Source organism: Aethalodelphis obliquidens, unplaced genomic scaffold (genome assembly GCF_003676395.1).
Source record: "Aethalodelphis obliquidens isolate GAN/ISIS:26980383/991018 unplaced genomic scaffold, ASM367639v1 scaffold7, whole genome shotgun sequence".
Classification (NCBI taxonomy): Eukaryota; Metazoa; Chordata; class Mammalia; order Artiodactyla; family Delphinidae; genus Aethalodelphis; species Aethalodelphis obliquidens.
Genome location: NW_020837951.1, coordinates 46,482,341 through 46,503,445, shown reverse-complemented (window position 1 = coordinate 46,503,445; position 21,105 = coordinate 46,482,341). Strand labels below are relative to the sequence as shown.

Here is a 21,105-nt window from a genome sequence, read left to right as displayed (position 1 = left end):
TCTAACTTCTGTATAATATGAAAATGAGCATCACTTGATCGTGGTACCCAAATGAGCGTTATTCCATTGTAGCACTAGAATGAATATTACACTTCGAGCTCCCCTAGGTGGGGATTATTGTCATGGCAGGGACTCATTTCTGCCCATTGAAAAATCACTTTGGAGTGTGATTCGATTCTGTGACAACAATTCAATTCCACACATTCTTTTTAAAATAGTGGCCAGATTAGAGATGTTTGGAAATGTATAGGATGAGAAAGTAGCACAGTGGAGATTGGGGAATTAGTAATTCAGGAATTTTTAAAGAGTAGAAAATGAGAATAAAATTTTATGTAGACCGGGGAATGAAGGAAGGAGAGAGACAATAAAGTCTTCAGGTTTATAGAATTAATATGCATATATTTCACAGATGTTTTGAATTCTACCCTCAACCTCTCTAAATCGCGAGCTTCCTAAAGAGCGCCTTACATCTGCTGCATCTTCTTTGAAGCCCTTAACATAATACTCAACCAATAGAGGCTTAATGAATCTTGTTGACTGGGAATCCTGAGCAAGGGGGAGGATTTGTAGAGCATTGAGATAAGAACCAAAGAAATTTATGTGAGCAGTACCAGCAAATGTAAACTTTAGGAAAGGTTCTCAGGCTCTGAGTAAACAAGGCAGCTATAGAATAAGCATAAGGCAGAGCAGCAGCCCCAACTTGGTGGCCTTTGGAATCTTAAATCGCACCCGTCAGTTGGAATTTTCATTTCCAGTCAACATTTATTTATGGAATATAAACAGGCACTGGTTTTACAAAGATGAATGTGACATGGCTCTTGACCTCAAGGTAGTCATGACAGTAGAAGAAAGATACATAGGCAACTAGTATACAGTGTGTTCCACACTTAGTAAAACGATGGGAAAAAAAAAATACTGGGGAGCCCTGAGGAAGCGGTTGTCAATTTTGCTAGGGTGTCTGGGTTTCAGAGTGGAGATAGCCTCTGAGTTAGATTCTACTTCTTTTATTTCTTCTTTCTATCGCTTCATCTTCTGCCGTCTCTCTATCTTTATCTCTCTCTCCTTCCCCCCATTTACATTTCAAATAATTTATTACTATGTACCCCCCACACTATTTTTATTTCTCATTCTCTTCCTCTGATTAGTTAAATAATAAGCTTCCAGTCTGGTTAATAAGGAAAAGAACTAATAATATTATTGGCATCTTCTGTTGTTTTAGTCATATCAGAGAAAGGAAGAACTAAAAATATGAACAAAAGGCCTTTTGGCTTTTAAACATATTTTTGAAGTTTCTACACTTATAAATTTGTCAAGTAACTGAAATAAAAAGTTTTGCAAACAGTGTCCCTTTGAGATTTTAAAGGTATTAATAACTTGAGGAAGACAAAGGGGAAGGTGGCACTAAGAGAGCTGCTAAGGGGTGTACCAGAAGGTCTAGGAGGTGAATACAGGAGGAAACTAGGGGAAAGGTTTGGGCAGTGAGTGTGCTCACCAAAATTTTATTATTGCCCTCGACAGCTCTCATGTCCAGTTTGGTGAAATACTATTTACAATGGATAGAAGAAGATGGAAACAGGAGTATCCTATGATACTCACTTTCCTTTGTAACTCTAGGCCAGCCTAGAAATTATTCTAAGACAATGAGAGATTATTAAAAGGTCAAGAAAGAGTCATTAAAGTGATATTATTCACTTATTTCTTTTTTAATTTTTCTGTGTACTGTGATCACTCGATTATTTGACATATCACAAAATAAGAGTTTTAAGAGAGTGCCCTTAGATCTTCTATCCCATGTCCCACATTATAAAGTTAGGGAAACTTTGAGTCTCAGAATCATTTTTTAGGGTCTTATGGCTAATAAAAGCCTACTAATCTAGTGTTCTTTCTATGTCTTCTATCACATCAGTAATTTTTCTGTCATAATTTCCAACATCCTTCTCACTGACAGTTTCTGGAACACAGGCTGACTCCATTTAATGCTGAATCTCACAAGAGGAGAAGGGGTTGAAGCAGTTGGATCCCATTTCCACCTTTCATAATAAACATGCAATTCCTAAATTAGCTTCTCAAATAGAAAGTTTCAATATTTACCCTTTTGCCTGAATTCTTTACTTGCTTCTTAGAACAATTACCTCATAGAGATGCCCACTCTGTATTATAAGATGATCTAAACGGACAGCCCAGTATTTCATCTATCATAGCACCATGGAGGAAGCCATTGTCCAGATGTCCTTGAGATCCCTGGAAACTCAGAATTCTGTACTTCCACAGAGCTCAGAGATGCCAGGAAAAAAAGACATGTTTCAGGCCCAGGGTAGAGATGACTGGTGCCTAAATGATCTAATTGGAACATGAGCTGTTTTTTTGCATCTAAGAAGATTAATGTACCAGCTTAGCTAAGCAATGCCATATAGATGCAGGTGAAGAGAAGCAGAATCAATTTATAGGACACTGTAAAATAGATGCAAGCATGACCTCTTGTGGTAGAAGAGCCTATAGGTTGGGAAGGATCAGAAAACCTTTGGGCTGTAGGTGACGAGGTTGTGCAGGGGGAGCTGCTTCTCTGTTGAGTTCATATTAGAACCTTGGAACTTCTCTCTGGACCCCCTCCCCTGGAAGTATCCCCTTGGAGCTCAGTGCTTTGTCACCTATAAGCATGTATCATAATTCATCCAAATTCCCTTTAATTAATAGCAGACAAGTACCATGTGATATATGCAAGGTCAGCCAGTCTTATGGCCTCTCAAGGTCACCATTTACAAAGCACCATATTTTTTATTTATTTTTAATTGAATACCTAGGGATGGGTCTTACTGAACAGGAAGAAAGTACGTTTTATTAAAATAGTAAGAAATAGGGATATTGTCTAATGTGTATGTTATGAATCAAATTGGCAGAAGTAGTATTATTTGAAGCAGTAGAATTAGAATGAGTTTAAGCCAGTAAGAAGAGCATGTCTTTCAGATGAATGGATAAAGCAGATGTGGCACATATATACAATGGAATATTACTCAGCCATAAAAAGAAACAAAATTGAGTTATTTGTAGTGAGGTGGATGGACCTAGAGTCTGTCATACAGAGTGAAGTAAGTCAGAAAGAGAAAAGCAAATACCGTATGCTAACGCATGTATATGGAATCTAAAAAAAAAAAAAATGCTACTGATGAACCTAGTGGTGAGGCAGTAATAAAGATGTAGACATAGAGAATGGACTTGAGGACGTGGTGTGGGGAGAGGGAAGCTGGGGCAAAGTGAGAGTAGCATCGACATATATACATTACCAAATGTAAAATAGTTAGCTAGTGGGAAGCAGCTGCATAGCACAGGGAGAACAGCTTGGTGCTTTGCAATAATCTAGAGAGGTGGGTTAGGGAGGGTAGGAGGGAGGCTCAAGAGGGAGGGGATATGGGGATATGTGTACACATATGACTGATTCACTTTGTTGTACAACAGAAGCTAACACAGCATTGCGAAGCAATTATACTCCAATAAATATGTATTAAAAAAAAAGAAGAAGAGGATGTCTTTGTTGGCAAGCTATTTGGAGACATGAGAATGATGTAGGAATGATAAAGAGGAAGAGACTGTAGAGCTTTGGTATTCTCGTAAGGGAGAGAGGGAGGAACTGAGGTGGAATTTGGAATGAGCTTGAGCTGATATCAGACAGTGAGATCATATGGGTAAAGATTTGAGTTGTGAATAAAGGGAAATGCATTTAGCTTTCCAGCTTGAGAGCATTTTGTACATTGCATATTGAGATAAATGGTGAGTCAACTTTGCCTCCCCTTTTCCCCTGGTCATCAGAGATATGGGAGGTGGGGGGAAGCCCTAGAAAGGGCAGGAGAGGAGAGTTAACACCCATTCTGTGTTAAGCAGGCACATACATTAAATTTTATCTTCATGACAACCCTTTAAGAGGAAGATCAGTAATCTTTTCAGAGTTGAGGGGATTGGAACTCAGAGAGGTTAGTTTCCCAAAGACAGCACAGATAATGAAAGGAGGCATTGAAATTCAAACTAAACGGTGGCTGACTCCAATGAAAAATTGTTTGTTGTACTCTAACATATCACCCCAAGCCTATTCCTTCTGCCCACTTTTGCCACATCTCATTCTTGAGGTCTGTCTTCAGAGGAGACTGTCACAGTCTAAAGGTTGACAAACAGCCGTTCAGTTCCTTATTTTATTGGCATCAATGGTTCTTTTAAGTAGTGATATTCCAAAGGGAGAGCATCCTCTCTCAGGTAGCCTCAGTTCTCTAAGTTCCTTCATCTCTTATGGTACCGGCCACATTTAGAAGAGATATTTTTGTGATTCACATATGGAATGATACATCTTTTCTTTAAGAATATTTCAGTAGTTCAAATATGTCCTTGTTTTCAGGGAGCTCCCCTTTTTAAAACAGGTAAAATTGACTTACAACATTATATTCATTTCAGTTGTACAACGTAATGATTTGATATTTGTATATATTGCAAAATGGTCATCACAATAAGTCTAGTTAGCATCTGTTACTGTAGTGAGTGGCCTCATGAGTCTTATCGGTGAAAATGGGAAGATAATGAAAATATCCAAGTTTCTGGCTGGGGTAACTGGGTAGGTTGGTGGATCATTCCCTGAAATAGGAGGAACAAACAGCTTTGGAAGAACTTCTTTTTTTTAATGTTTATTTATTTATTTATTTTCTTATTAGTCGTACTTTTTTTTTTTAACATCTTTATTGGAGTATAATTGCTTTACAATGGTGTGTTAGTTTCTGCTTTATAACAAAGTGAATCAGTTATACATATACATATGTTCCCATATCTCTTCTCTCTTGCATCTCCCTCCCTCCCACCCTCCCTATCCCACCCCTCTAGGTGGTCACAAAGCACCGAGCTGATCTCCCTGTGCTATGCGGCTGCTTCCCACTAGCTATCTATTTTCGTTTGGTAGTGTATATATGTCCATGTCACTCTCTCACTTTCTCACAGCTTACCCTTCCCCCTCCCCATATCCTCAAGTCCATTCTCTAGTAGGTCTGTGTCTTTATTCCCGTCTTACCCCTAGGTGCTTCATGACATTTTTCTTCTTTTTCTTAGATTCCATATATATGTGTTAGCCTACGGTATTTGTCTTTCTCTTTCTGACTTGCTTCACTCTGTATGACAGACTCTAGGTCCATCCACCTCACTACAAATAACTCAGTTTAGTTTCTTTTTATGGCTGAGTAATATTCCATTGTATAGATGTGCCACATCTTCTTTATCCATTCATCTGTTGATGGACACTTAGGTTGCTTCCATGTCCTGGCTATTGTAAACAGAGCTGCAATGAACTTTGTGGTACATGACTCTTTTTGAATTATGGTTTTCTCAGGGTATATGCCCAGTAATGGGATTGCTGGGTCATATGGTAGTTCAATTTGTAGTTTTTTAAGGAACCTCCATACTATTCTCCATAGTGGCTGTATCAATTCACATTCCCACCAGCAGTGCAAGAGTGTTCCCTTTGCTCCACACCCTCTCCAGCATTTATTGTTTCTAGATTTTTTGATGATGGCCATTCTGACCCGTGTGAGATGATATCTCATTGTAGTTTTGATTTGCATTTCTCTAATGATTAATGAAGTTGAGCATTCTTTCATGTGTTTGTTGGCAACCTGTATATCTTCTTTGGAGAAATGTCTATTTAGGTCTTCTGCCCATTTTTGGATTGGGTTGTTTGTTTTTTTGTTATTGAGCTGTATGAGCTGCTTGTAAATTTTGGAGATTAATCCTTTGTCAGTTGCTTCATTTGAAATATTTTCTCCCATTCTGAGGGTTGTCTTTTGGTCTTGTTTATGGTTTCCTTTGCTGTGCAAAAGCTTTGAAGTTTCATTAGGTCCCATTTGTTTATTTTTGTTTTTATTTCCATTTCTCTAGGAGGTGGGTCAAAAAGGATCTCACTGTGATTTATGTCATACAGTGTTCTGCCTATGTTTTCCTTTAAGAGTTTGATAGTTTCTGGCCTTACATTTAGGTCTTTAATCCATTTTGAGCTTATTTTTGTGTATGGTGTTAGGGAGTGTTCTAATCTCATACTTTTACATGTACCTGTCCAGTTTTCCCAGCACCACTTATAGAAGAGGCTGTCTTTTCTCCACTGTATATTCTTGCCTCCTTTATCAAAGATAAGGTGACCATATGTGCATGGGTTTATCTCTGGGCTTTCTATCCTGTTCCATTGATCTATCTTTCTGTTTTTGTGCCAGTACCATACTGTCTTGATTACTGTAGCTTTGTAGTATAGTCTGAAGTCTGGGAGCCTGATTCCTCCAGCTCCGTTTTTTGTTCTCAAGATTGCTTTGGCTATTCTGGGTCTTTTGTGTTTCCATACAAATTGTGAAATTTTTTGTTCTAGTTCTGTGAAAAATGCCAGTGGTAGTTTGATAGGGATTGCATTGAATCTGTACATTGCTTTGGGTAGTAAAGTCATTTTCACAATGTTGATTCCTCCAATCCAAGAACATGGTATATCTCTCCATCTATTTGTATCATCTTTAATTTCTTTCATCAGTGTCTTATAATTTTCTGCATACAGGTCTTTTGTCTCCTTAGGTACGTTTACTCCTAGATATTTTATTCTTTTTGTTGCAATGGTAAATGGGAGTGTTTCCTTGATTTCACTTTCAGATTTTTCATCATTAGTGTATAGGAATGCCAGAAATTTCTGTGCATTAATTTTGTATCCTGCTACTTTACCAAATTCTTGATTAGCTCTAGTAGTTTGCTGGTAGCATCTTTAGGATTCTCTATGTATAGTATCATGTCATCTGCAAACAGTGACAGCTTTACTTCTTCTTTTCCGATTTGGATTCCTTTTATTTCCTTTTCTTCTCTGATTGCTGTGGCTAAAAATTCCAAAACTATGTTGGAACAGTGGTGAGGGCTTCCCTGGTGGCACAGTGGTTGAGATTCTGCCTGCCGAAGCAGGGGCCACGGGTTCGTGTCCTGGTCTGGGAAGATCCCACATGCCACGGAGCGGCTGGGACCGTGAGCCATAGCTGCTGAGCCTGCGCATTTGGAGCCTGTGCTCTGCAATGGGAGAGGCCACAACACTGAGAGGCCCGTGTACTGAAAAAAAAAAAAAAGTGGTGAGAGTGGGCAACCTTGTCTTGTTCCTGATCTTAGTGGAAATGGTTTCAGTTTTTCACTATTGAGGACGATGTTGGCTGTGGGTTTGTCATATATGGCCTTTATTATGTTGAGGAACGTTCCCTCTATGCCTACTTTCTGCAGGGTTTTTATCATACATGGGTGTTGAATTTTGTCAAAAGCTTTTTCTGCATCTATTGAGATGATCATATGGATTTTCTCTGTCAATTTGTTAATATGGTGTATCACGTTGATTGATTTGCATATATTGAAGAATCCTTGCATTCCTGGAATAAACCCCGCTTGATCATGGTGTATGATCCTTTTAATGTGCTGTTGGATTCTGTTTGCTAGTACTTTGTTGAGGATTTTTGCATCTATGTTCATCAGTGATATTGGCCTATAGTTTTCTTTCTTTGTGACATCTTTGTCTTGTTTTGGTATCAGGGTGATGGTGGCCTCGTAGAATGAGTTTGGGAGTGTTCCTCCCTCTGCTATATTTTGGAAGAGTTTGAGAAGGATAGGTGTTAGCTCTTCTCTAAATGTTGGATAGAATTCGCCTGTGAAGCCATCTGGTCCCGGGCTTTTGTTTGTTGGAAAATTTTTAATCACAGTTTCAATTTCATTACTTGTGATTGGTCTGTTCATATTTTCTGTTTCTTCCTGGTTCAGTCTTGGAAGGTTATACTTTTCTAAGAATTTGTCCATTTCTTGCAGGTTGTCCATTTTATTGGCATAGAGTTGCTCATAGTCGTCTGTTAGGATGCTTTGTATATCTGCGGTACCTGTTGTAACTTCTTTTTCATTTCTAATTTCATTGATTTGAGTCCTCTTCCTCTTTTTCTTGATGAGTCTGGCTAATGATTTATCAATTTTGTTTATCTTCTCAAAGAACCAGCTTTTAGTTTTATTGATCTTTGCTATTGTTTTCTTTGTTTCTATTTTATTTATTTCTGCTCTGATCTTTATGATTTCTTTCCTTCTGCTAACTTTGGGTTTTGTTTGTTCTTTTTTCTCTAGTTCCTTTACCTGTAAGGTTAGATTGTTTACTTGAGATTTTTCTTTTTTCTTGAGGTAGGCTTGTATAGCTATAAACTTCCCTCTTAGAACTGCTTTTGCTGCATCCCATAGGTTTTGGATTGTCGTGTTTTCATTTTCCTTTGTCTCTAGGTTTTTTTTTTATTTCCTCTGTGATCTCTTGGTTATTTAGTAACATCTCGTTTAGCCTCCATGTTTTTGTGTATTTTACAGTTTTTTTCCCTGTAAGTGATATCTAGTCTCATAGCGCTATGGTCAGAAAAGATGCTTGATATGATTTCAATTTTCTTAAATTTTACTGAGGCTTGATTTGTGACCCAAGATATGATCTATCCTGGAGAATGTTCCATGCGCATATGAGAAGAAAGTGTAATCTGCTGTTTTTGGACCCTACCTGAGGGTCCAAGTCCTCTTGAGCAGGAGCTTTCTGGAACAGTCTTTGGCATGCTTTATGTCCTGTCCCTGCCAAACTTATTGGTTCCTCCGGAGAAAACTATTATGCTTAGTTTTTAAGCCCTTTCAGGACTTGAAAAAGGCCTTAATGGAGATCCCATATCCAAATTCTTTATCTAGTTGTCCAAGTGTAACCAGAGACCCTAAGTATGTAAAGTATCTGTCTACCTGATCAAGTACTACCACATTCCAAAAACTCTAAGGTATTTCTAGTCTTTTGGCCATTTTGATTTGGCAGGACTAAAGTCAAGGGTACAGTTACATTACAGAGGCCTTGTGAGTATCGTTTCTGTTTTTGGATGGAATGTCCTATAAATATCAATTAAATCTATCTCATCTATTGTGTCATTTAAAGCTTGTGTTTCCTTATTAATTTTCCTTTTGGATGATCTGTCCATTGGTGTAAGTGAGGTGTTAAAGTCCCCCACTATTATTGTGTTACTGTCGAATTCCTCTTTTAGAGCTGTTAGCAGTTACCTTATGTTTTGAGGTGCTCCTATGTTGGGTGCATATATATTTATAATTGTTATATCTTCTTCTTGGATTGATCCCTTGATCATTATGTAGTGTCCTTCCTTGTCTCTTGTAACATTCTTTATTTTAAAGTCTATTTTATCTGATATGAGTATTGCTACTCCAGCTTTCTTTGAATTTCCATTTTCATGGAATATCTTTTTCCATCCCCTCACTTTCAGTCTGTATGTGTCCCTAGGTCTGAAGTGGGTCTCTTGTACACAGCATATATATGGGTCTTGTTTTTGTATCCATTCAGCAAGCCTGTGTCTTTTGGTTGGAGCATTTAATCCATTGACGTTTAAGGTAATTATTGATATGTATGTTATTACCATTTTCTTAATTGTTTTGGGTTTGTTTTTGTAGGTCCTTTTCTTCTCTTGTGTTTCCCACTTAGAGAAGTTCCTTTAGCATTTGTTGTAGAGCTGGTTTGGTGGTGCTGAATTCTCTTAGCTTTTCCTGTCTGTTAAGCATTTGATTTCTCCATAAAATCTGAATGAGATCCTTCCTGGGTAGAGTAATCTTGGTTGTAGTTTCTTCTGTTTCATCACTTTAAGTATATCATGCCACTCCCTTCTGGCTTGTAGAGTTTCTGCTGGGAAATCAGCTGTTAACCTTATGGGAGTTCCCGTGTATGTTGTCATTTTTCCCTTGGTGCTTTCAGTAATTTTTCTTTGTCTTTAATTATTGCCAGTTTGATTGTTATGTGTCTCGGTATGTTTCTCCTTGGGTTTAGAGTCCTGTATGGGACTCTCTGCGCTTCCTGGACTTGGGTGGCTATTTCCTTTCCCATGTTAGGGAAGTTTTTGACTATAATCTCTTCAGATATTTTCTCGGGTCCTTTCTCTCTCTCTTCTCCTTCTGGGACCCCTATAATGCAAATGTTGTTGTGTTTAATGTTGTCCCAGAGGTCTCTTAAGCTGTCTTCATTTCTTTTCTTTCTTTTTTCTTTATTCTGTTCCACAGCAGTGAATTCCACGATTTTGTCTTCCAGGTCACTTATCCATTCTTCTGCCTCAGTTATTCTGCTATTGATTCCTTCTAGTGTATTTTTCATTTCAGTTATTGTATTGCTCATCTCTGTTTGTTTGTTCTTTAATTCTTCCATGTCTTTGCTAAACATTTCTTGCATCTTCTTGATCTTTGCCTCCATTGTTTTTCTGAGGTCCTGGATCATCTTCACTATCATTATTCTGAATTGTTTTTCTGGAATATTGCCTCTCTCCATTTCATTTAGTTGTTTTTCTGGAGTTTTGTCTTGTTCCTTCGTCTGGTCCATAGCCCTCTGCCTTTTCATCTTGTCTGTCTTTCTGTGAATGTGGTTTTTGTTCCACAGGCTGCAGGATTGTAGTTCTTCTTGCTTCTCTGGGAGAATTTTTTAAATGTACTGAGTTCAAGGTTCTTGTGGAACATCCAAGTGGAATGAGATGTGTAATGGGTATTGGGCATATGATCTAGAATTCCCACCATTGGTGTCAGTTATGGATCATGGCACAAAAGGCAAACAGAAGTTTTCTTTACAGAAGCCAGCATGGTTAAAAAGGCAGTGTGGCATAATGAAAAGAACTCAGTCATGGGATTTAGACAGACTTGGATTTGAATCCTACCACATACTACCTGTGTGATATTAGACAACCACTCTGAGCCTTTTATGCCTGGATGGGCACCAAAAAAACCTGTCTCCTTCACAGCTTTTTGAAGGCCAGAGTTCACTGCCTAGGGTCCCATAGACAGGTAGAAGTTCATTCCCTCTACTGAAAATGAGAGGATCTGTGAAGGCTCAGCCCAGCTTCATTGTAATGTGTATGCTTCCTAGCTTAGAACCGTATAACATCAGTTTTATAACTCTAGATCTGGGTTGGAGCAAAAGGAAAAGAAACTCGGAGGCGAGCAAAGCATTAGATGGAACTTGGCAAGTCTGGTTGGAGAGAAGGAGGGTGGCCGGGGGCTGGATCTCAGCATGTACCACATAAGTGCCAGGCTGGCTGCTATTCTTATAAAGTTGGTCGAGGTTTGTTTTGGGTGTTGTTAGCCATTTCACTCCTTGCTTCTCTCCCATGTCCCGAGCGTATCAGAATTTAAATGACGTCATTCCCTATCTTTCATCCACACTTGAAGCTTTCTTTAACACTAAGGTATAAATGACTGATAACAGTTCAGAGAAAAGTAGAAATATACTCCTACTAGTGTGGTACTACTTCCCTTTCACATACCCTCAGCAGTCACAGTTCACAAGTTATAGCTTCCTCTCCTACTAGTTCTGACTTCACGATTTTTTTTCAAAATAATGGTCTGATAGTTACTACAAACTAAAAAGGCTTACTAAGGTTGATGAAACTCATTTACCATCATGGGGATAGAATGTTGTCTTTCACAGTGAGTATTTATTTGTAGTGAGAAACACCAAAGGGGTGGAACTTTAATATAATTTCAGGTGACACATACTTATAAAGGGGACATTTGCATGCAGAACTTTTTCAAGGGGCCTCTGTAATCCAGTCTCCCACTCCATCTGTGTATAGTATTTGGCAAATAAGTTCTCGATAAAAGTTAGTTAGATAAATAAATACATGAGTTGATTCCTAGCGACTGCATCATCGAAGCATTCTCATAGATGTGTGTTGATTTCTGTGGACTAGACCAGCTGCAGCATTCAAACAGAAATTAGAGTCTTGGTAGACAGTGTGCAAGCATGGAACCTAGAGTTGGACAGGAATTTTCTGTGCTCATTTGAAACTTGGCTCTGACTGTGGTTTCTCTGTCACAGATTTTGGAATGGGAGAGTGCTCCCACAGGGAAAGCCATGTGCGCTGACATGGAAACCGAATGGAACCTTGGCTAGGCTAGGAGTCGTTGCTATTTTAGTCACTTCCAGATGTCTGCTATTGGAGTTTTAAGGGAAAAGGAAAGATGTGTGGCGTGTGGTGGGCCACAGGGTGGAAGGGGAGGGGGAGACCTCTTTTAAGCCTTTCATTGTGTTTAAAACCACCCCTCAATATGCTACTGAGATGGATTGGATAAGGCTTTTAAAAATTGTGCACTTCAACAGTACCTCCTCTTTTGTTTACATGCTTCACTGCATATGTAGAAATAGACCAACTGAAGAAACCTTTGCGAAGTAATCAGGATTCCAAAAAAAGGGCTCTTACCCGCATTGGTTGTGATCTAATATTTATTGAGTGCAGCCATTGAACATAGGCTGAATGACACATACACCAGGTGAGTTAGCTGCCCCAGAAGCTACTGTGCTAACCTAACAAGCTCACCAGATGTTTGTTACATATCTACTTTCTCCTTTCATGTTATTTTGGAGGTGGCTTTTAATCCCAATACTGTCATTATGAATTAGAAAAAGAAGTCAGTTTGTAATGTTTATGTATGTGAAGATGAGGCCCTTTGAAATCTTTTCAAAAGAGGTGTCTAGATCCTTTCCAGGAGGTCCTGGCACCCACTCTGAACCTATCCAGGGGTCCAGGGACTTCTTGTTTCTTTGTTTTGCTGGGTAGATACGGCATTAGTATGATGCAAGTCCTGGTAGGCAAAGAAAGCATAGGAGAAGCAGTATAGCACAGTGGTTAAGCATATGGATTTGAATTAGACAGACCCTGTTCAGGTTCAGACTCTGTCACGTACTAGCTATGTGAACATGGACAAGTTACTTAACTTCTTTAAAGCTCAGTTTCTTCATCTGTAAAATAGGTGTAGAGCTATTGAGTCTTTTTCAGGTGGGGAAGTGATGGTAAATAACACCCCCTACCTTGTCGACCCAGGTTGTGAGCTAACCAGAAATAAGACAAAGGGTTAGACAGACGGAGGTCAGCATGGCATCTTTATTATTTTTAACACTGATATTAAAGAATATGGCATCTTTTTATGGGCAAGCGGGCTTCAGAGGCAGACCTTCCTACCCAGCAGTCCTAGACCAGGACAGGATGCCCCTCACAGGGGCAGAGCACAGCATGGGATCTCAAAGGAGGAGGAAGAGTGGTGCCCCACATCATCCCCATTCCTCACCCATGCTCTACTGTCAGATGAGTCTCTCCTCCCTGGGGTTAGTATGAGGCAGTGGAGAGGGGCTGGGAGTTTTACAGTTACAGTTTTTCTCTACATGGCAAGTAACAAGTGTAGAGGAAAACGATTGCCCCTAACGGCAGCCGCTTCAAGAGGGTTCTTGTGAGGATTCTGTAAGAAGAAGTAAGGTGTTCAGCACATGCTACCGGCTCAAAAAAATTTATTGATTGATATTACTGCAATTATCTTCTCACTTCACAAAGCATAGTCGTTTTAAGTTATTGTCAGAGAGATGAAATCAGAGAGAAGCTGGGGAAGTGGATATATAGTAATACAGAAACAGTGCTGCCAAGCTAACAGTGAAGGACACAGTGAATGAGAGAAGGAGAGGAAGATGAAGACTATTATAAGGGAAGCAACATCAAAATATGCCATGTTCTGTGTATAGAGAGCAGTTACTCAGGTGGCCTTGGAAGATGGTGATTCCAACCCTGGCAGATAATTTTTGGGAAACAGCATGTAATTTCATGAATAAACATGCTTGTTAGGGGATAATAGTCTTGATGAATGGAAGGTTGTGCATATTGGTTCCAATGTCATCTCACCTGCTCCTTGTTTTTGCTAAGTGTGAGCTGAGATGTGGCCTCTGTGGCTTATGAAGAACCAATCTAACTGTGGCTCAGGTGACTGGAAGTGGAAACCTGCCATGACACTTTGAGGAAGCACATTTCAGATCCTCCCCCCCAATATTAAGCAGGCTCTTAAAATTGTAAATTTAATGACACCATGAAGTGTGTTTTGATGTTTCAATCAGTGGGCATTTCACGGTAATGGCTCCACAGCTGAGCAAGCCTATAGTTGGTTAAAAATTTGGCCTATTTAGAAGTCCCTGAATTTCAAGTAAACCAAGAGACTGTCAATCAATGTGGAAGCTGAAACAGTCACTCCATGAAGCAAAACAATAGGGCTCACATCAGAGCCATCTCCCAAGTTTGAAAATTAATGTCATTTTGTTATTCCTCTTAGAAGTCGATCTTTTTTCTTTGAGTTGCTCTTCACAGCATCTGTTAAGTGACTTTGTTGTTGGATTTTAGGGATTGGCTCAATATTCCGTCCTCTTTTATGGCTATTACGACAATAAACGAACAATTGGATGGATGAATTTCAGACTGCCGCTATCCTATTTTCTGGTGGGGATCATGTGCATTGGATACAGCTTTCTGGTTGTCCTTAAAGAGTAAGTTTCATTGGTCTCTTGGGAAGCAAGCACTGATTTCTGGAATCAAATGGAAAAATTAACTTGAGAATTGGATTTTTTTTTTCCGTTTCATGTCTAGAGAATGCAGAGTATTTAAGAGATAAAATGTGGTTTTAATACCTACACTAATGTTAGACTATTACATCTCCCAAACAAAAGGGTTGAACACAAGTGCAGGACTTTGATCATCTCACTGGGTCACAGTGATGGTTGCATGCCTATCCTGTGGTTAAGCATATTTTAAAATTGTGCTTTTTTGTACTTTAAGGTGTGAATCAATGTTTCAAACAAGACAGGGAAACAGCTGCTGACCCCTCTTTTTGCATACAGAGAGGTTTGTGAGTTGCAGAATCAGCTCAATAGACAGAATCTGTTGTTCTCTGTTCATTAAAACAAACAAACAAACAAACCCAGAATAATCACTCATCCAAAAAATTTCAGCTGTGTAAGACAGCAAAAACGAATGGCCCTCAACGAGACCGTCATGATCAACTATATAGTCATGTTTTATTTTTGAAGAGGATTTATTAGAGCATGGAAAAGAATTTCATTGGGGAACTGATGAAACTGCAGCTCATTTTTTCTCCCTGTCTGAAATATATTTTTAAAACCTCACTTGAAGACACTGCAGAAATCTAGCACAGTCATTTAGGGCTATAAATAATATGAATAATCCATCCTTTAGCTAATTTTCTGAACCAGTTTAGCAGGTGTTGAAACATCTCAGTTAAAGTCTTCACCCTTTTATTTAACTATGCACAAGGTAAATTGGCCTTTTGCTTCATTGCAGGGAAGGACCTCTACCTGAGGGTCCAAGTCCTCTTGAGCAGGAGCTTTCTGGAACAGTCTTTGGCATGCTTTGTGTCCTGTCCCTGCCAAACTTATTGGTTCCTCTGGAGAAAACTATTATGCTTAGTTTTTAAGCCCTTTCAGGACTTGAAAAAGGCCTTAATGGAGATCCCATATCCAAATTCTTTATCTAGTTGTCCAAGTGTAACCAGAGACCCTAAGTATGTAAAGTATCTGTCTACCTGATCAAGTACTACCACATTCCAAAAACTCTAAGATATTTCTAGTCTTTTGGCCATTTTGATTTGGCAGGACTAAAGTCAAGGGTACAGTTACATTACAGAGGCCTTGTGAGTATCATTTCCATATTGGTCCTTTAGTCTCCATAGTCACTGAAGAAAGCATGTCTATGGATGTCCAAGTCCTCAGCTTCTTTTAGTGACTGTGCAGAGGCTACATACCCTAGTGGGCTCTTGAGCCGTTCTTCATGGAATCAAATACCAGCTCTAGCCCATTCTAAAAGAACTTTGACAAATTGTTCAACTGCTCTATTTTCCCATTTCTAGTAGAGGTGTAATGACACCTTGATGTTAGGATGGCTATGAGGACAAAATGAGTCAGTACATGCAAACACTTAGAACATAGTTGGCATACGGTGATTGACAAATGTTAACTGTTTTATTAGGATTATAATTCATAGGCTTATTGAAAAACCAAACAAAGCCAACATGGTAGGAATTGAGGTCATATGATAACCCCAGCAGTAGGGTAGTCACATATGGTTATGTAGTTATACATTAATAGATTTGCACATTTATTATAATAATTTTCTGGCAGATGAGTGTAAAGCATCTAGAACAGCATTATGCAAAGAACTATAAGACAAGGTACATATAATTTAAAATATTCTAGTAACTATATTAAACAAATACATAGGTGGAATATATTTTAATAATATATTTTATTTAACTCAATATATCGAAAGTATTCCTTCAACATATAATCAATCTAAAATTATTATTGAGATATTCTCTGTCTTTTTTGGTACAAAGTCTTTGAAATTTTATGTATGTTTCACACTAGTTGCATTTCAAGTGCTCAGTAACCACATATTGCTAGTGGCGAACTTATTAGCTAGTGCAGCTCTGCAGGAAATGGCAGCTTTTCCTATTAGCTCAAAGATGCCATTTAGGATAGCTGTAGGGCACAAATTCTACATTTTCCCCCTCAAAGTCATCCATGTTATGCCACCCAAACCAGCCTGATTTTGGTCCCTCCCTCCAGCAGGGGACCTTTGGTTGTTCATTACCAGATTGGCAAGTAGTTTAAGTTCACTGGCCTATATGGCAAGACAATTCCAAAGCAATTTATGACTCCTACCCCACTCCTAACCCTGGGGGCAAGGCTTGGTAGAACAACTGATGAGATATAAATGATTGTTCAGAATCCTATATCATCTCTTTCCCCCACCACTGGCCCCAAACAAATACATTCTTGGAATAAACGTGAGTGGCTTTATGGGATACATGACTCAAATAAAGGGAAACTAAAACTGAATACTGACATCAACTAGGCAACTGGTGGACTTTGCCCTCTTGCCCATATTCTTTGTCTTCAGCATCCTCATCCATAAAAGGGAAGCAAATATCTATATTTGATTAATAAATAGGGAAATTGGAAGGCAAATTAGATATCCAAGAAAGCACTTTTCGATTTTAAGATAGGGTGACTAACTTTGTTGACCCAGGACTCTCCTGGCTTTAGCATTGAATCTTGTGCCCTGGAAACCTACTTAGTCCCTGGCAAAGCAAAACTTCCATCATTCCTTGCAAATTGTATGTTGAGGTAGCTTCTCAAAGATATAGTTGTTCAAAACTATAACCCCCTTGAAAAAGGAGGAATTTTTGTTTAAGTATGTACACTTTTTTTCTCTACAGACAAGGAATGGAGCTGTACGTGAAATATTTTATAGCTATCAGGGCCATCTCTTAGTAAAAATGTGTTGTTAGCAGAGGTTGTCTTCAATATCCTTCCTCCCTTTCTTGTCACTCCCTTTTAGTATTTCACTCCCTTTCTTGTCAATTCCCACATGCTAGATGTTCCCTGTTTGCTTGTCCGGCTAGAGCTCCCTTCTCTGGAAGGCTGTCTACAGCTACAGAATCTTGCCTGTGATAGAGCTCCATTCAAGACTTATCTGTCAAGTGGTCAGTTTTACTTGAGGCCCTGCCCTTGGCTCAGTGACAGTGCAAAAAGGGGTGATGGCATCTTAATCAAAAAAATCATTTTCTCCCTAGGTTAATCCATTGGAAATGTTTGATTTCAACCCTTTTTGACCTACAAAAAGGCACTTTGTATGGTTCAACATATTTCATGGTGTCCTAGCTTGGGTACCAGAATGAAGTCAGAAAACCTAAGCCCTTGACCCACCCCTGTGGTTTACTTCTGTATAATGGCCAGCAAATCACTTGATAATTTTATCCTTCAGCTTCCCCAACTGTAAAAAGAGAATAATATTAACTACTGTGACCTCTTGTTAAGTTTTTGAGAAGGACAAATATGATAATACACATCAATACCATTTGCAAAGGGTAAAGTGGTAGATTGATGTAAGGAATAATTATTTTTGGTTATTGTTCAAACACATTAGCCCATCTGAAATATAAAAACCTCTGTAAGGAATAGGACTAAACAGTGGGGGAATTTAGATGACCTTAGAGATACCTGCCAAACTACATTGTCAGCTTTATGTCATTGTACTCCTTTCTTTTTTCAGGTCCATATCACTGCAATATTTAAAAAACTAAAACCTTATGGGACCATTTTATAATATATATCATATAATATTTTAATTTTGCACTTTATAGTGGTAGGGGAAAAAAAGGAAGTGGAGTAAGTGGAATATAGATCCTTAGCCACTGAAGTAAGTAAATGTACTTTAAACTGTCCAAGCAAAAAAAAATTGAAACATCACTGATTAGAATATATGTAACCACTTGCTATTAAGTTGTATAAAAATCTTGATTTTTGGTCAAGAGTTGTCAAGTATGGAAAAATTCCATGCATTCAGTGTAATCACTCTTTGGAAGGAGATTCTAAGGGGAATTGGAATCTGTGAAGGAGTTTCCTGATCTGACCTGGGTTAATCCATCCCTAGGCTTCACAGGGTCTGGAAACCAGCTAAAATTGTGTACAACAGTTTAAGAGTCTATACATATGTTTTTCCTGATGAGGGGACTGGTGGTTTTCACCGGATTTCTAAAGAGATCCTTATCCCACAGAAGTTTCAGAGCCTCGTATATGACCCTAGGAAAACAGTTTAGGAAAACAAATAAAAAATACGTAATTTTATATAACCTGTTTAATTGTTAAAATCATCAATGGTTAGTAGTCTTTTAATCTTGAAGGCCTGGAAAATGAACAGCTTAAAAAATTAAAACAAAAAAATATTTTTTTAATAAACTTTTATTTTCTAGTTATTAGAACAAACTTGTTTGAAAGTATATGTCTTTTAGATATTGCTTCTCCAATTTCCTTATAATTATGATGTTTTGCTATTCCCTAACCTCTCCCTTTCTGCTTGTATTCTGGCTGCTGGATTAAACTTCCTGTTTGTATAGGATGACCAAAAATATTGGTGATGATGGAGGTGGTGACGACAACAGCTTCAACTTCAGCTGGAAGGTGTTCACCAGCTGGGACTACCTGATTGGCAATCCTGAAACAGCAGACAACAAATTCAATTCTATCACAATGAACTTTAAGGTAAAAACACCAACTTCAAGAGCCTTTTCTTGGTATTTCTAAGAGTAAAATTGGAGCCATTCCAAATGGTCTAGGTAGCAAAGTATCTTGACAATTAAAAGAAAGATTAACTCATCATTTCTTCCTACCAGGATCTGGGCAGGGTTCTGATTATGACTGGAAAATGATTGATGACCCATGACAGCATTACTTCTCTCTAAATTTGGTAATAAAACAATGCCATTGGCTTGAAACAGCCAACCATTAGTAATCAGAATCAGATATTTTAAATAATAGAACAATGCTCGCTAATTATTTACAGGAATACATTAGCCCAATATTTTAAATGACTCTAAAGTATTATTTTGTAGTTGTTTTAAAAAACTGTACTAGAAGAGACTTTAGAATGAAGACTATCTTAGTAAATATTAACTCAACCAGAGTTTGTTTGTAAGAATTCTTCCTTCTCTGTCTTACTTTTTCTCACTTGCTGGCAATATTCACCTGGTTTGTGGAATCCCAGATTCAGTTTACATTTTCATTCCTCACTTTCTGATGTTTGCAGAAATAATTCCTGAGTTCATGATACTTTTTGTAGCTCAGATATTTCTTTTTTCTTTCTGTTTTGCCTGGGTACAGGAAGCTATAATAGAAGAAAGAGCAGCCCAAGCAGAAGAAAACGTCCACTTGATCAGATTCCTGAGGTTTCTTGCTAACTTCTTCGTGTTTCTAACACTTGGCGGGAGTGGATACCTCATCTTTTGGGCTGTGAAGCGATCCCAGGAATTTGCGCAGCAAGATCCTGACACCCTTGGGTGGTGGGAAAAAAATGAAGTTCGTCTCTGCATGCTTTTTATGTGCTTAGAATCTGATATTTGAGATTTTGTGGGTTGTGCTTCAATGTTGGGATATGAAATATGGCCGCTCTTTACCTATCTCTGTCATCCTGACCTGAGAGTGAACCAACCTCGGCACACGTGTCCCTATTCCAGCCTTACTTCCAAATCTGTCTACTGTCTGTTTTTCACTTTGTGACATTAGGGAAAGGTAGAGTTGGAAGAGAGATTAGAGCACATATTCCAACCAGTACGTTTTATAGACAGAGATAATGAATCTCAGATTAGGTGATGTGTTCATGGTCTCAGAACCATGGAGAACAATGAGAGTTAAAATTTAGGAATCTTGATTTCAAGCTCAGCACTCTCCATGACACTATGTTGCTTTCTCTGCAGGTCCTGCATCTATCTTTGAAAGATCCAATTGTCCCCTGAATTCTTTGAAGCAGCAATGATAAAGCCCTGGGTTCTTATGTTTATTTCACTGGAAACATTCAGATTGCCTCCCCCACTTTGGGCAGGACTGGGCCTCTCTCTGTTTTTCACTAGCAGCCTAACTGTTTCACCTCCTCTCCTTACCCTATTATCTCCCCCTCCAAATGCTATTCAAATGAGGAAGGGCAGCTCTCTGAAAGGAATTAAATATTATGATTGCGATTTGTCTTCAGGGTATCTGCCCATTTAGCAGGTCCAAGAAAAGAGGTCAGAGGTAGATATTTAGAATCAGGAAATCACTGGTCATGTGTTGTTTCTTGGGTCTGTTCCCTTTCATAAAATGTTCTAGAATACAATGTGGCATCATTTTGAACTTGGGCCTTTTCAGTGTGTGGAGATTTAGGCGGTGGGAAGTGTAGATTTCCCACACTGAAACTTCTGCAGAGTCTTGTAGACCAAACAGATTATGAAAGTCTTCATAAGCATAGAATTTCCTAGAAGAATCTTGCACAGAAAATGGTATAACCTACCTACAACAAAAGGCTCCAAACAAAAACTTTCTAGATATTTCAGAAGCAGTAACACTGAAGATGGGAGACCATATATTTAAGAGCCTATGATGGCATAGACATTTCTTGGAAGCCTGTAAAACAGAGAGTCATTAGGTGGAGTTATTTTACTTATTTAAAACAAAGGGGAACCTCAAAGCATTACTAAGTTTGCTTTCAAAATTATCCTTGCAGTTATGATAGCATTTATAGGCAAAATTATCATGCCACTTTGGTCCATGGTTCGTACTGATCATATTTTTGTATTAATAAACCACAGAAAAGGAGGGATAATTGATTATCATCAAAAGGGTCACTCTTTGTAAGTACATGTTTAATATCCATCTTAGGGGACCCCTGATTCCTAGGG

The 21,105-nt window shown here is 38.6% G+C and overlaps 1 protein-coding gene across 6 annotated transcripts in view; it reads left to right on the top strand.

The window, feature by feature from the left end:
* Positions 1 to 21,105, top strand: part of TMC1 (transmembrane channel like 1) — a 385,069-nt gene that overhangs the window by 324,246 nt on the left and 39,718 nt on the right. For all 6 annotated transcript variants that reach the window (XM_027105688.1, XM_027105687.1, XM_027105692.1 and 3 more), the window contains 3 exons: positions 14,223 to 14,365; positions 18,793 to 18,937; positions 19,556 to 19,750. In XM_027105688.1, the coding sequence (XP_026961489.1) occupies positions 14,223 to 14,365; positions 18,793 to 18,937; positions 19,556 to 19,750 (483 nt within the window). The remainder of the gene's footprint in view (positions 1 to 14,222; positions 14,366 to 18,792; positions 18,938 to 19,555; positions 19,751 to 21,105) is intronic.